The sequence below is a fragment of the Eutrema salsugineum genome, unplaced genomic scaffold (genome assembly GCF_000478725.1).
Source record: "Eutrema salsugineum unplaced genomic scaffold, Eutsalg1_0 scaffold_13, whole genome shotgun sequence".
Taxonomy (NCBI): domain Eukaryota; kingdom Viridiplantae; phylum Streptophyta; class Magnoliopsida; order Brassicales; family Brassicaceae; genus Eutrema; species Eutrema salsugineum.
Window position 1 is genome coordinate 9,070,542 of NW_006256885.1, and position 16,015 is coordinate 9,086,556.

General features: G+C 36.2%; 4 protein-coding genes across 4 annotated transcripts; 2 read left to right on the forward strand and 2 right to left on the reverse strand.

The window, feature by feature from the left end:
* Window positions 1–1,399: 1,399 nt before the first annotated feature.
* LOC18023559 (pinin) lies at window positions 1,400–2,612 on the reverse strand. The gene is made up of 2 exons (XM_006408383.1): window positions 1,807–2,612; window positions 1,400–1,691 (listed from the first exon to the last, which is right to left on the reverse strand). Exons 1-2 carry the CDS (start codon window positions 2,610–2,612, stop codon window positions 1,400–1,402), a joined length of 1,098 nt encoding a protein of 365 aa, XP_006408446.1.
* A 4,948-nt stretch (window positions 2,613–7,560) lies between these two features.
* LOC18023560 (serine carboxypeptidase-like 25) lies at window positions 7,561–10,554 on the forward strand. The gene is made up of 8 exons (XM_006408384.2): window positions 7,561–7,889; window positions 8,673–8,876; window positions 8,951–9,126; window positions 9,231–9,533; window positions 9,702–9,832; window positions 9,915–10,010; window positions 10,111–10,216; window positions 10,305–10,554. Exons 1-8 carry the CDS (start codon window positions 7,631–7,633, stop codon window positions 10,446–10,448), a joined length of 1,419 nt encoding a protein of 472 aa, XP_006408447.1. The 5' UTR covers window positions 7,561–7,630; the 3' UTR covers window positions 10,449–10,554.
* Window positions 10,555–10,869: 315 nt separating this feature from the next.
* Window positions 10,870–12,547, forward strand: LOC18023561 (UDP-glycosyltransferase 83A1). Its single transcript, XM_006408385.2, is given in 4 exon segments — window positions 10,870–10,905; window positions 10,908–11,412; window positions 11,542–11,971; window positions 12,094–12,547. Coding segments are annotated over 4 exon segments (1,425 nt in total).
* A 139-nt stretch (window positions 12,548–12,686) lies between these two features.
* LOC18023562 (probable mitochondrial-processing peptidase subunit beta, mitochondrial) lies at window positions 12,687–15,897 on the reverse strand. Its single transcript, XM_006408386.2, has 9 exons — window positions 15,165–15,897; window positions 14,551–14,715; window positions 14,332–14,469; window positions 14,090–14,241; window positions 13,885–13,993; window positions 13,665–13,763; window positions 13,434–13,499; window positions 13,238–13,345; window positions 12,687–13,091 (listed from the first exon to the last, which is right to left on the reverse strand). The coding sequence occupies exons 1-9, from the start codon at window positions 15,831–15,833 to the stop codon at window positions 13,005–13,007; spliced, it is 1,593 nt and encodes a 530-aa protein (XP_006408449.1). The 5' UTR covers window positions 15,834–15,897; the 3' UTR covers window positions 12,687–13,004.
* Between the last annotated feature and the right edge of the window lie 118 nt (window positions 15,898–16,015).

Sequence of the window (16,015 nt, forward strand, 5' to 3'; positions counted from 1 at the left end):
ACTTATGCAGAAAATAAATATATTTTCTTATTGTAAAGGGGTCCACTTTGCTTATTTCTTATTGGCTGACAAACCATTTTTTGTATTTTTACCTTCGAAGAAGCCTTTTTCTTTTTTTTTTTTCTTTTTTTATAATAACATAATAAATCACGTTGTAAAGTTTAACATATTTGTTAAACACAATTTTACCAGACACAAAAAAAAATTAGACAGAACTTAACATTGTAGTCACGGCGCATCTAATCGCAATACGTACATGATTGATAGTAGGTAGATGCGAGATTATCATATCAATAAAATAAAATATGTTTGAGTCCTAATAAATGTAACGATAATTTAACTCGCTCAGTGTATCTCCAAGACGAATCAATCTCTCATCGACCAATGTTATGCTAAGATCTTGAAATTAACATTTATTACAGATACAGTATATGTACATCAGTACATGCATATATATTTTTAGTCAATCTAATTTACAACCTCATTTCCCCCAAAAGTACACCTTTTTAAAACATCCTTTATACCATCAATTATGAATTTATGGATGTAATAGAACTATTTAATCAACTTACATACATATATATAGAGACATATATGTGTATATATACACATATAGAAAGTACTTACTCGCTGACATGAGAAACTATGAGTATAATGTAAGATCCCAAAAACACATAGTAACACATTAGGTGACATCAGAAATACAAGCTACAGATAAAATAGGATCGTTGAATAAGTTTGAAAATGAAAACATTTTCTTCCTTAAGATCGAACTTTTCCTTGCTAAATTTTGAAACTTTCTTGCAAAAAAACTTCATAATCAATCAGTAAAGATTTTTTGCTACCAATAATTTATTAAAAATACATAAATGCATGTGACATATATGTGTTTCTTTACAGCAAAAGAATTGAAAAATTAGAAAGTAAAAAAGGGACAGAATCCCCTCTTCTCATGGATATAAGGGAAGCTTCAAGATAAAGCAAAACAAATGTTTTTTTTAAATATAAATTTATAATTTTGTCATGTATCCAACACATTAGCCACATTTATGGGGATAAAAAGAGTGGGTTATTTATACCTTTTGAAATGAATAATTATATGATTTTTTTTTAGTGAATTATATATGTGTTTTAGCTACCTCTTAAAATACATATATAAAAATAAAGTATTTGATGAAATGTGGTCCTTGTAGTATACATCACCATGACATAAGAGTCATACACCATCCATCGGTAACCAAATCGGACCAAATCTGGTGTCGATTATCTTAAAAACCGGCGGAACTCGGTTAGGATCATCACTCTTTGGTTACATTATACCTTACAAGTTTACAACTACTTACATCCGTACAGATCACACATAAGAAGAAAACCAAAACGCAAACGCCAAAAGCTTCCTCTACTTGAATAACCTGCATTTTGGAAAGCGGAAGCAAGAGAACCAACCACCATTTCTCGAAGCTTTTATCGATTGCTTTCGAGACTCTGATTGTCTCGATGCCTTCCGTTGTATTTGTGATTGCTGCTGCAACTGAGCTGGCGTACTAGATTCCAAATAAGGTTGCGGTTGCGGTTGAGCCGGTTGCATCGGCGGCGATTGAGGCAACATATACTCGGGGTTTCGCTTGTGGGAAACGTTCCCTCTGATTTCTACAGATGGCGTTTTGTTAACTCCGTCTTCTTTCTGCAATCTGTTGCATGAATTCCAAACAAAGTAAATTAGGGTTTCATTGGTTCCTTAGTGCGCAAGAAATAATCAAGAAAACCATGCATCCACTAGTTAAGATTCAGAAGACCATGACTTACACTGGGAAGGCGAAAGAGCCAATGCTGTTGTTGCTGGTGTCCGAGCGACAAGAAATGCTAGGCGAATGTGAAACTGTACTGATCGAATCTTCTGCTGGTTTATTCTTCTTCACATCTTCTACCAATTTTTCTTCCGGTTTTTGGGTTTCAATTTCTACTGTAACCTTTGCTTCGATCATATCTTCTTCTTCATCATTATTTTCATGTTCATCGTCGCTTTCGGATTCAATCATCTTTTTTTCTTCCAATTTATCGTCAATCTCAGAGACTGGTTTTTCCACCTGATTTGGTTTATTCTCTGTGATTGTTTCTTTCTCATGTTCCGTGAGTTTCTTAACCGAGGGAGGAAGAGGAACCAGGTTGATTTCGGTTATCTCCTGACATGGTTCTTCAAATCTGGGTATCTCAGCCAACCTCAACGCTGCAGTAGAAATGCTAAAATTCCCGTCGTGGATGCTAAACAAGGATTCATTAGAAGCTATACTCCATTCCATCGAATTACCCGGTTTACTGGAGAAAACCGCAGGTGGAATCCGGTTTGGATCATAACCGGGTAAATCGATTAGGTGGTTCGAGGACCATGACGAACTGGTATAAGAGCTGACGGAGGAATTATAAGCCTGATGTGACTCTCTCTGCTTCTGTGCCTCGGGAGCAGACAATGATGGCTTGGGAAGAGGAAAGTGTCGGATATCAAAGTGACCATCTGATGATTCAGATGTTATTGATGACGATCTTGAAGATGAAGATAGAGACATCGAATCCTTCCATTGTTGTTCTTTGCTTTCACTTAATTTCGTTTCCATTGTCCTGATTTGGAAAAAAAAAATTAAAAATTAACAGAGCGCTCTGTTTTTGTCTGATATTCGAAAAGAACACGAATTGATTAAGGGTTCTTAGGGAAACTATGAATGAGAGAATTGATTCGCAGCTGTAATTAGGGAGATGATTAAGAATCGAACTTAAGAGGGTTGTGTATGTTTATTTTTATTTATACGGTGTAACAAAAAACAACAAGAGTAACAAAAAAAGTCTCAATAAAGTTTTTGTTTGTTTGTTCGTTATAACTTAGCTGGGATAGTAAGTTAGTTATCTAAAGGGACAACAATTAAATGACTAACTAAGGGATTAGTTTCAACGCGTTTATGACTAATCTTTTAATGTAATTGTAGTGCAATGTGTTGTTTAAGATAAATAGATGAATAATAGAAGTTTATTCTGGTAATAATACTCCCTGCTATTTTTAGAATGGAAAATACACCCGTACATGAAAAAAGAGGAGAATTTCAGCTCACTACAAACTACAGTTGTCAAATAATTGGTTTAATCAATTTTTGTTGGAGAAAAAAAACATTTTTTTTTTAATTATCACAAGTTTAGCTTTCATAAAAAAGAAAAACAAGTGTTTGCATTTACTAGGAACCCAAGACTTAAATCAATTTATCTTAATTAACACAAGCATAAGAAATACATATATGGAACGTCCAAGAAAGTAAAAATACATTAGCCAACAAAAATTGCAAAACTTTATTCGGTTCAAGCCACAAATCGACGATGTCTTCAACAACCCACAAATGATATACCGGATTCCGGTTTGCGTAGATCTTGTATCTGAAACAATTTATGCAAGCTGCGATAGTTAATAACTAAAATAACTGTGGAATAAATTGGGAAAAGCCAAAATTTATATATGAACCGGGTTTTGATTTGGTATGATGAAAAATCGACCTTGGCTAAGTGAAAGAAGAGAGATTTGATTGTTGCGACTCCATAAGAGAAAGAAGAGAGATAAAATTGGATAGGACGACGAATTTTGGTGTAAGTTTAATTGGATTTATGTAAATGGCTTAGAGTATTATTACCGTTGTTGGAAAACTGAGGTTGCAGCGGTCGGATTTAGCATTATCTAATAAAATCTGTGTTGTATAGTGTGTACATTTGTTTATTTGTATGATTATTGACCGTTCGCAAACTTAAAAAAAAAAAAAAAATTAAAAAGCAATGTTGTAAATGTATATTGAGCTTAAAAAAATCAATTTATCAACTTTGAATATTGGCTTACTTTTGGATGATTTTCCCCTTATAAGTTAATCAAATATTGTATATATCTATATCTATACATACATATCTTCAAATACTGTTTCTGTTTTTTTTTTCTTGTCCTAAATTATCACATTTCCTAATGTTGAGGTTGAATAGTGGAAGATAGATAACATGGCCCCTAGTCTAAAATCCGATATTCCCAACAATATACAATACAATTTAGGACCTTGACACATATGAAATGGCTTTGACCCCAAAAAGTAAAACGAAAAACAAAAATGAGAAGGCAATGTTTTAATCGGGCCAGGCCCAAAACAAATGTCCAGCAATCATGCGGCCATGAGGATAACACAGAGACGTAGAAGGAACAGCGAAGTATGATTGGACAGTGACATAAGCAACTGAAAACGGCACGTGAGGTTAGCAGAGATTCACCGCTTTCATGTCCTTAAAAACGTCACAGAAGGAGAAATGGGAAGAAGGAAGAAAGACTGACACAAACTCTGAATCTGTTGGACAAAATAAGCGTAAGCACAGTTTCTTGAAATGACATTAATACTATTCGACCTCACTCCTTTCATCTATTACTTCATCATTTCATTTTTAGTTTTATTTTACTTATAACATTTGTGGTTTATCTATTTACATTCAAAATCAGAGATACGAAAAGAGTCATTATTATGAAACTTTAATATCTATCTCATTGCCAACTACTACTCCTGTGCTTCTTTAAATTCCAATTTTTCTTTAGAGAGGGTACTTTATAAAAATCTGAAAGTAGAAAAATATTGCTAGGCACGGATATAGAATCTTCTAAAGCAATTGTCAGATTTTTCCACAAATGGAGTTTACTTATTGTACACAAACGCGAAATAAACTTTATGATAAAATTTATTAAACTAAATCATGGAAAAGTTAATTAAAAAACACAAATTTTATGCATGTTAACATATGTTATTGTACTGATATTTTTATATGTAGCTTTTAATGAATATTCGTACGCAATAAATGAATAGATATATTCATTGCATAAATTCAAAAGAGCATCATCGTCTTCATGGCTATTTGATTCGAGCCGAAGCTGTATACAATAGTGACGCATTAATAATGGCTTCCTCGACAGTAACTTCGCGTGTACGTTAAAATATATATATATATATGTTACTTATACTGTTATACATATATTTTTGATAAATACGCCAAAAAAATATAACTACATTTATCTATAGCATTTATAGATTACATTCATGGTTCCCTTCAAGAAAAAAAAGGCATTAAATTAATAATGGGCTGTTGTTTTTATCTAGTCGTCAATTAAGGTAATGCTTTTAAATGTACCTGTTTCAAAGATATTAGTCTATCATTAGTGGTGAAAAACTTAATTTAAATTTTACATCCAGAGAAGAGAACAAGTAACAACAACTTTCGGCTCGTTTAGTTTGATAAGTCAAATTTTAATCTTAATTTCTAATTATGACTTTATATTGGCTCGTATTGTAAATAGGGATTATTGTTCACGACCGAATACAAATAAAATGAAAATACAGAATAGAGAGATAAAAGAATTTTATTAATGTGAAAGTTTAGGACGTTCTTTTTTTTTTTTTTTTTTTTAATATTATCAAAAAGTTTAGGACGTTCATACCAAAGAAAAAAGTTTCGGTAGCCCGCCCATCTATATAATATATAGTCGTGATTTATTATTATTCATCCCAACAGGAAAAATCAAACTCGTATCTTCCTTAATGTCAGCTTATTTTGATTCAACCACTAGCCACTCCCACATTGATATATTTTTAAATGCAAACAATTTTTTTACTAATTAATCACACAATTTGAATAGACGTATATAGTCACATAATCATCCCAATTTTATTCCCCACATTTGTAAATGCAAAAAGGCTGCAGCTAATCGAAGAAGAAATTCAAGCTAATAAAAGTCCAAATCAAAACCTTACCAAATAGATACACCAAAACCTCATGCAATGATATTTTTTACCAAAGAAAGAGGAATAAACTGGTGCAGTGTAAAACGTCTTATATTCACAGTCTTGCAATTAATCATATGTGTCGAGGTCAAAAAAAAAGAAGGATTTTGGGTATATAATTATATATAATCTGTAATTCTGTATAATGTGATATTACAACAAAAAGGTAAAAAATATAGATAATATGTATTTCACCACACCTGTAAACACGCGAGCTTGAAAGTATTCTAATTTATGGAGAAGAAAAGAAAAATATTGGGGTAAAGTATATAATACTATAAAATACAGATGGGGGAAATATTGTAATGACCTATGAAAAGATGGTCAAAGGTGTAAGTATTTTTCATCAGTAGAAAAAAAGAGAATACTTTTCCCCCAACGTGGAGACATCAATTTGCTTGTATGGGTCCAACTATTCAAAATTTCTTCTGTTTTGTTTCTTGTTTGTTTTATTTCTATACTGTAAGTGTATACCTTCACTAAAAAAACTGTAAAAATAGAAAATAATAAATCATGTCTAGATTATTTTTTGGTCGTCTCATGTTAATTTTTCTATAGCTTTACACAGTTTTGAGGGTTGCATGTTTTTGTTCAATTTCAACTTCTTTTTTTTTCTTTGCTGTCGTTGGTTTACGAACTATGGTAACTGAATGAAAGAAATCACATTGGTTTTCACACAATTTCCAATTTCTAATTCACCTAACGTATGTGATAAATTCGATTTTTTTTTTCAGCTCAGTACGATTTTGGTGACGTACTGTGTGTAAAGTTATGGAAAAGAAAAGTCGATTATAATAAATTTTGATTAATTGGGTCTCGGTTCAATTTTTCTTCACCTATATATTGTAACCTATATAGTTTGATATAATTCTGTTTATTCACAAACATGACTACCATTAAAGAACATTGTTGATCGCTTCACCTACTTATAAACTCCATTTGAGTATTTAGTTTTCGTTTAAATAATATCGTACGTTTCAAAAACACTAACCAAATTTGTAATAGAGCAACTGAACTGTCAAACATTAATTTGACCTATGTATGTACGTGCATGTGGCGATGTGGTAGTGGTATACACATATACACATGTGTATATATATGTACACGCACAATTGATTTAATGCTCTGTCATATCAAATAACGTATTTACTACTATTACAAGCTGGTGGTGTCATTGAATTCATCATTGTATCTTCTTCCAAATTCAGAAAGTTACTGTCACTAATACTATTGGTGGGCCATTTCTAAACATCACCATTCACCAGTTTATCGCTATTACTTATCCTTTCTCCAATAAACTATAACCCACGTCAAGAAACAAAAGAACTCCAACGTTTTTAAACAAACAAAAAAGAGCTATTATTTGGTTTTAATATTATTATAGTTTTAGAGCTAACGGTCCAATGCGTTTTATTGGCAAAAAGTTAAGTGTTTATTTGTTATGTAATTTATATGACTAAAACTGGGTCTGGCGGTAAAAATTAGCTAAAGAAACATAATTAAGAGTGAAACTAGAAAACTATGTTTACCGTTATTTTCTTAATGCCAAAAAGTAAAACAATTATTAATTTTAGTCACCATTATTTTGTTTCTATGATTGTTGGTTGACAAAGGAAGAGAGTAAATATGATGGAGTACGAATTATGTCATTAAATATTTTCCTCACTTCATCTCTTTCATCTATCTCTCTCTTTCTCTCTATTTAAGACAAGCTAAAGGTAGAACTGTAGAAGCCAATCTCAAAAGTCTCCGACACACTCTAGATTTGTTTTCTCCTTCTGCTGGCCATTGCGATGGCAAAATGCGTAATTTTCACCATTTTCATGGCCACACTTGTAATGACATCTCAAGGAAGAAGTCAAATAGGAGGAGGAGAAAAGGAAGCAGAGGCGGACAGGATTACGTCACTTCCCGGTCAGCCTAACGTCACGTTTGAGCAGTTTTCCGGCTATGTTACCGTCGATAAATCCGTCGGAAGATCACTATTCTATTGGCTCACGGAAGCGTCTCACCTCCCTCTCTCAAAACCTCTCGTTATTTGGCTCAACGGAGGTACATAATTAACTATTAAACGTTATCTATTTCATTTCGCCTTTTTTTGAAGTGTATTTACTCAGCAGCATTTTATAACTTCGCTAGATCTATTTTAGCACACCAACTAATCTGTTCACACACACGTCTTGAATGATTGAATTTTCAATAAGTTAGCTTGTAAAGGCTTTATTTATAAACCACTTTTTTATCCATGAAACTGGGCTTGTTTATCCTTTTAATTTTTATTTAAATACTATTTTTGGGTTTGGCCTACTTAGGCATGGGAATAATGCCCTAACTACTACTACTGGGGACTCACCATTTTATTTGACCCCATATTTCTCAAATAAATTCAATCATGTTTGTTGTGTATATCTATTACAGTATTAGTATATATATAATATATATAATGATTTGCCTATATTCAACAGCTTGTCTTTACAAAAATGCTAAATGTATATAGTTACTATACACACATATACAGTAAATGATAAGTAAATCGTAACGCTAAAGTTTATCATGCATGCATTCGATAGATCATTGCATTTTCCTAATATTATCTTGTACCTGCTGAAAAAGTTAAATCATTAAATGCTATTTTCAAACTAGCATTGAGACACTATTAAATACACAACCAACTTTTGGTCTCTCTTTTTCCCCCTTTTAAATTCAACCGCTATCAAATTCTTATCTTTATTTATCAAATTTACACAGAGCATTACAATTAATGTTTCTTAAGGGCTACTTCTGAAATAAATTTATAGATAATTAAAAATATTAAATGTGCAATATATTGATTAGGACCGGGGTGTTCGTCGGTAGCGTACGGCGCGTCGGAGGAGATTGGACCATTCAGGATAAGCAAAGGTGGGTCCGGTTTGTATCTCAACAAGTTCGCGTGGAACTCACTCGCCAATCTCTTGTTTCTCGAAGCTCCCGCCGGCGTCGGCTTCTCCTACACTAACCGCTCCTCCGATCTCTTCAATACCGGCGATTCTCGTACCGGTATAACTAATGCAAAACCAAATCCCTCTAAATTATCACGGTTTAGATTAACCGACTCTGTTTCTATGTTGCAGCCAAGGATTCACTTCAGTTTCTTATCGAATGGCTTCGCCGGTTTCCGAGATACAACCGCCGTGAGATTTACATCACTGGGGAGAGTTACGCCGGACATTATGTCCCTCAGCTTGCTAGAGAAATCATGAATTACAACAAACGATCTAAGAATCCGATCAATCTTAAAGGAATCATGGTAATCTAATAATCGAAATAAAAAATCCTCTGTTTTCCATTCCCAAAAAAAACTCAAATTTTTGCGTTTAAAACCGTGGCGATTTCTGTTTTGCGTATTGGAAGGTGGGAAACGCGGTGACGGACAATCACTATGATAACCTCGGAACGGTGTCGTATTGGTGGAGCCACGCGATGATCTCGGACAAGACGTATCATCAGTTAGTTAGCACTTGCGATTTTAGTCGCCAGAAGGAATCTGATGAATGCGAAACGCTTTATTCTTACGCGATGGAGCAGGAGTTTGGTAACATCGATCAGTACAACATCTATGAGCCTCCCTGTAACAAGTCAAGTGACGGTGGTGCTTCTGGCTTCACTGGTTCTTCTGGTCGCCGGAGTATGCGCCTACCTCACCTTCCCTTCTCCGTAAGAACCCCCTCTCTCCTCTGTTTTTGGATCCGGTTCACTGGTTTTTGTGTTCATTTTGATGACTATTCACATTTCAGATCAATACCATGTTTTAGATTCGTATTATTACAAGTTCTCTATGGCTTTTTTCTTGTATAAATTTGTTTTTCCGGTTCTTGGGAGTAGGTACTGAGGAAAATATCTGGGTATGATCCATGTACCGAAAGATATGCAGAGATCTATTATAACCGGCCTGATGTTCAGAAAGCTCTTCATGCCAACGTCACCAATATTCCATATAAATGGACCGCTTGCAGGTTCATTTTACCAAAATTAAGATCATGTTAGTTTTATTTGTCGAATAACTCGATTAAAATTAGAACATGTTTTTGTTGGCAGTGAGGTGCTAAACAGGAATTGGAACGACACAGATTCATCGGTTCTACCTATATACCGGGAAATGATCACCGGTGGAATTAGGGTTTGGGTTTTTAGGTCTGTCATTTTCGGTTTTCAATGACATCACCGTGAAATATACCCTCGATCGTTTATCCGTGTTTGTAATTTTTTTTTTTTTATTTTGGTTATGGTTTAGTGGCGATGTCGATTCCGTTGTACCGGTGACGGCAACTAGGTACTCACTAGCAAGACTTAGTTTGAATACCAAAGTCCCTTGGTATCCTTGGTATGTCAAGAAACAGGTATGTAACTAAAACCCGGTTATTGTTTGATTATCTTCGGTTTTAACAATAAAACATGGCATTATATAACTCAAGACTATGGTTTTAGGTCGGAGGGTGGACGGAAGTGTACGAAGGACTAACGTTCGTGACGGTGAGAGGAGCAGGTCACGAGGTACCATTGTTCAAGCCACGTGCTGCTTTTGAGCTGTTCAAGTATTTCTTGAGTGGCAAACCACTTCCAAAGGCTTGATAAATCCGAGTCAAATATTGTAATATTCAAAATCGTGGCGAGAAAAACAAACCAAATGTAAAGTTTGAGTTATGACTTATGAGTTATGAGATGGGATTAAATTAAATCTGGTCTATTGATGACTTCAAGTTGTTAATTATTGAATTTTCAGTGTTTATAGAGTTGGTTTTGTATCAAGATTATTTTGCTGCTGCGACAAACACCAAAAAAAAAACTGAGACTAGCTAGTATGTAATGGTTAAAATGGTTTTTATGGTTAACGACGTAGAGTTAATTCTGAGTTGTCATATTTTTTGTGTTCTCTTATAATACAAGTCGTACTTGTTGGTATCAAATTAGTCTTGATTCCGAAAGAAAAACGACAAAAGTCAATTAGCACTTTTAAGAAGAATCCTGTCATCTTCAAATTTTCCTTATGATCATGAATCAAAACTCTTCTTTGGATAATAATTCAAAATAAAGAAAATGGGAAGGCCTCATGTTATGGTTATACCGTACCCAGCACAAGGTCATATTCTTCCTCTAATGAGCTTCTCACGTTACCTTGCAAAACAAGGAATCCAAATCACATTCGTAAATATCGAGTTTAACCACAATCGCATCATCAACTCCATATCCAAATCATCCCATGGTGATTATGTCCCGAATCGGATCAAGCTTGTTTCAATCCACGACGGTTTAGAGGATTCACCAGAAGAGAGGAACATTCCCGGGAAGTTGTCGGAATCGGTTTTGCGTTTTATGCCAACCAAAGTAGAGGAATTGATCAAGAACATGATCTCGGAAACTAGCGGTGGCACGATCATTAGCTGCGTTGTGGCGGATCAGAGCTTGGGATGGGCAATTGAAATTGCGGCTAAGTTTGGGATCAGACGAGCCGCGTTTTGTCCCGCCGCGGCTGCGTCTATGGTTCTTGGATTTAGCATTCAGAAACTAGTCGACGATGGTCTCATTGATTGTGATGGTAAGATCCACCTTTTCAGTGTATGGTTTGAGTTCAAGTTTTGTTGTTATTATTTTTTGTTTTTGGTGGCTACAGTATTATTTGGTATGTTTTTTAATTAAAAGTTGTAGCTATCGTTTCTAATTGTAGGGACTCCGAGGGTAAATAAGACAATTCAACTATCTCCGGGGATGCCAGATATGGAAACAGACAAGTTTGTGTGGGTTTGTCTGAAGAACAAAGATTCACAGAGGAACATATTCCAACTTATGCTTCAAAACAACAAGTCAATCGAGTCAACGGATTGGTTGTTATGCAACTCAGTGTATGAACTAGAAACGGCAGCGTTTGGAATAGGAGGCCCAAATATATTACCAATTGGTCCCATTGTTTTGGCTCATCATAGTCTTGAAGAGGAGTCCACGTCACTGGGAAGCTTTTTACCTCAGGACCGAGATTGTCTAGATTGGTTGGACCGGCATATTCCTGGTTCGGTGATATATGTTGCCTTTGGGAGCTTTGGGTTTATGGGCAAGGCTCAATTAGAAGAACTAACAATTGGTCTAGAGCTAACCAAGAGGTAAAAAATTTGGAAATAACCGGGTTTGTGGTTCCAGTTTACTCTATTAAGCCTAGCTATGTGCGTCTCCCATTATTTTTATGACTCATAGATAATACGTTTATTACATGTCGATTCAATAGACCGGTCTTGTGGGTCACCAGCACAGGTGAACAACCACCAATCAAAGTCGGGTCGGATCGGATCAGAGTGGTGAGATGGGCTCCGCAACGTGAGGTGCTTTCGTATCTAGCCATTGGATGTTTCGTGAGCCATTGTGGATGGAATTCAACTTTGGAAGGAGCCGAAAATGGCATACCATTCCTTTGCATCCCTTATTTTGCAGACCAATTTATCAACAAAGCATATATATGCGACGTGTGGAAGATTGGCTTAGGGTTTGATCTAGACGAACGAGGAGAGTTTACAAGGTTGGAGGTGAAGAAGAAGATCGATGAGGTCATGAGGGTCGATGGAGAGTGCAAAAAGCGAGCTATCAAGGTGAAAGAGATTGTGATTAAAAGTGCTTCAAAAGATGGCACTTCTTATGAGAATCTTGACAAATTTGTCAACTGGATCAAATCACTAGTGAATTAATAAAACTATTGTTTGCTTTTGCATTTACACAGTATATTCAAATTCAGAACATACAATGCATATTATCACAATGTTTTTTATATAAAAAAGATTAATAGCTAAATCTAAAAAGATACACAAAAATACGGACGAATGCAGAAGAAAGAAAACAATGTTTTCCAATTAAAGTTTTAAACCAACATCCAACAACTTATTAGTGAGTATGGGAAAATTCTGAAGAGAACAAAAATAAAATAAAACAAAACAGAGGATGTCTAGCATCTTCCTGTAGAATGAGAGAGATAAAGAGTAAATGGTACACTTATTTTACCAGCGATGATGGGAGATTTATGAAGGTTACAGTAAACAGCAAACACAAAAATAATGAATCCAGCATCAACTTCGTTCTTGCTCTATCCGCCTACGGAATCTACCCGTGGGCGAGCCTTGCGGTTCTGTGACCGTTATTTTCAGAGCCTTAGTATCGGTTCCAGTAGGTTCTGCGTCTGAACTTATTGTAGTCTGGCAAATCTTGGATTGGACCAATGGCTGAGATTGCTATGTCCTGCGCATAATCCCAAAAAAAAAACATCCCCTTTATCACGAACATTTCTTAGCAGCCTAGACCCCAAGTATCTTTTCTTTTCTTGCTTCTAAAGAATGAAGCCAAGAGGAGAGAGAGACAGAGAGACCGAGAGTGATTGAACTTACCTTGTCATAGATATATTTGTTGGCAACACGTTTAACCGTGCTGGCATCAACAGCATCGATCCTAGCAAAGAGTTCAGCTGTTGGGATTCTACGCCCATAGGTCAGTAGCTGCAAATAGCACAAGGTTCATGAAGTTTTCTAAGACTGATTTTGCAGGAAGTTCTATAAGATTGATTTTAGATGATTGATATCATACCTGACGACCAATATCTTCAGCAATTGGGCTAGTTCCATCCATGTGAAGCAACAGCGATGATTTCAGCTGAAAGGAATTTTTAAAATCAGTTGGCGTTTGAAATATTCTACACACACCTTGAGTTATCAAAAAAAAAAAGCGAGAGAAATCATTAAATGCTTTAAAAATATCACATGGGTAACTAGCAGAAGCTGATCTTGGGAAACAGAGCAAAAACATTTGGCTGCTAACCTGATTCCGTGCACGTGTCACATCAGCGTCTGAAACTCTGTAGGCCAACTTGGTTACCTCATTCATAATGGCATACGATAAATCATCTAAGCAATCGGCCTGAAAAAATTAACTTAAAATATGTTACAAAGAGATATGATAGGAGGCGATCATGAGAAGAAACTGCTTATACCGAGAAATTCAACATTGTTTGAGATAATAGCTAAGCTAACGGGTTAACCTTGGCAACTGCATAAACACCGAACAGTCCAGTATCCTTGTAGTTGGTGTTGAATGCCATTATGCTTTCCGCTATTTCATTAATGGCGACTCTCTGGGTCAGGTCAGATCTGCGGATAGATATTAAATATTCATCAACATATTGGAAAAACAATGCTTTTCCTTGAATCTATGGCAAACACTATAGTCAGAAATTAAAATCTCACCCCATGTGTTTGCCACCACCAACATTTTTGTTCCATGAACCCAACATGGTTTGCATAACCATAAGAGCAACCGAATCTGGATCTGTCCAAGATGCTCCCTCAAAGGCAACAGCAAATTGCGCAAGAGGTAGGTCATCATCAATCATTCGAACCTGACAATTATCAATGGGCAAGAAATTTAGAAAGAAGAAATACTGCATAAAGAGAAAAGGAACAATCAATCATATGGGTTGTGTCTTTACCTCAGAACCTGTAAAACTAGCAGGTTCTTTGGCAACTAGTTGGGTAGTAGATGTTGGATCAGACGACAACTTGTTAAATAGCTTCTTCACTTGCTCAACAACTTCCTCATGTTTGACAGCTCCTGCAGCAGCGATCACCTGAAAATGTTTTGGATGAACCAACATAAGAATCCAAACAAATGATTGCAAAATTGATAAGAAGTAAACAACAGGTTATACCATCCTGGAAGCTGTGTAGTGAGTCTTGATGTAATTCTGCAGATCCTCTCTGGTGATCGACTTGACGTTCTGAGCAGGTCCCAGAATAGTTCTTCCAAGAGGTGTGTATTGGAATGCAGTGGCATGTAAATGGTCAAGAACAACTTCATCGGTTTGTCCCTCAACCTACACCAATTAAAATAAATTACAGCTTAGTTAGACACAGATAAATCTAAGGAAAACATAGTATTAAAACACTCCAGTATCTTCTGATGAATGCAAAATGCACAAGATAAAATGGGACAGAATTTTAAATTTCTAGGCACACCGGAAAACCGAAGGTTAGGTTTTTTTTTATATGTAAAAAAAAGTGGAGAAATCTCAGAAACAAACACAAAGTTTGAAATTATTTTCAAGCACACGAGTAATACATACCTCCCGCATTTCCGAAATACTCTAATATCTCCTAATGAATGCAAAATGCACGAAAAATATTTACTTGACGACCAGACCACACATATGATTAAGCCCAACAATCAATAACAGAAGAAAGTTTTAATTTTAAAGTCCCCGGAAAACTGAAACGATAGATTGAGAAGAGAAGAGAAAGTTTGAATTATAGAAGAAGACGATACCTCCTGCATTTCCCTGAGGATCACATCTCGCTCGCGGGTAATTCTCTCCTCGTCAAACTTGGAGTTTTGTAAGATATCAGCCAACACATCCAAAGCCTGGTTCACATTCGAATCCATCACTTTAGCGTAGTAAGTGGTCTGTTCCCTGGACGTATACGCGTTCAGATGACCGCCGATATCTTCGATCTCTTCTTCCAAAGCTCTCACGGTACGCCTCTCCGTGCCTTTGAAAATCATATGCTCCAGAAAATGAGCCGTCCCGTTGGTCTCATCCGACTCGAACCGAGATCCAGCGTCGATCCATACTCCAACGGTGGCGGTCTTGGCCGAAAGATTGGACTCAGTAGCGACTCGTAGACCGTTGGGCAAGGTGGTGACGCGAGTCTCCGGTGCTGACAAGATGTGATTGTGTGACGCAAGGGTCGGGTGCGGCGATGCGTATCTGAGGAATCTCTGATCCGGGTTCTCGAGCTTTTTGATCTTGTTTTTTATAATCTCTGCCGCTTGATCGTAGGGCATGAGAATCGGCGGCGTGGGGGATTGAGCCGCTGGAGATGTGGCAGACGCCGAATCGAGAGCTGAAACGGAGGAGGAGGCTCGTATCGCTTGATTCAGAGCCAAACGCCTCTGAGATCGGCGAGCTAAGGTTAGAAGATTCTTCATCGCCATTGCTGATGACTCTGCTTTCTGACTCTCTAGGGTTTGCCCAAAAATGGCAGAGACGACGACTCGAGATGCGAACTAATAGCCAGTGGTTAAGCGATGCTAAAAACGTAGACGTTTTCCTGATAGCACTGAGACGGTGTCGTTTCACGAGGTCAAACCTGAGACAACAAGGCTGAATAAGAAAC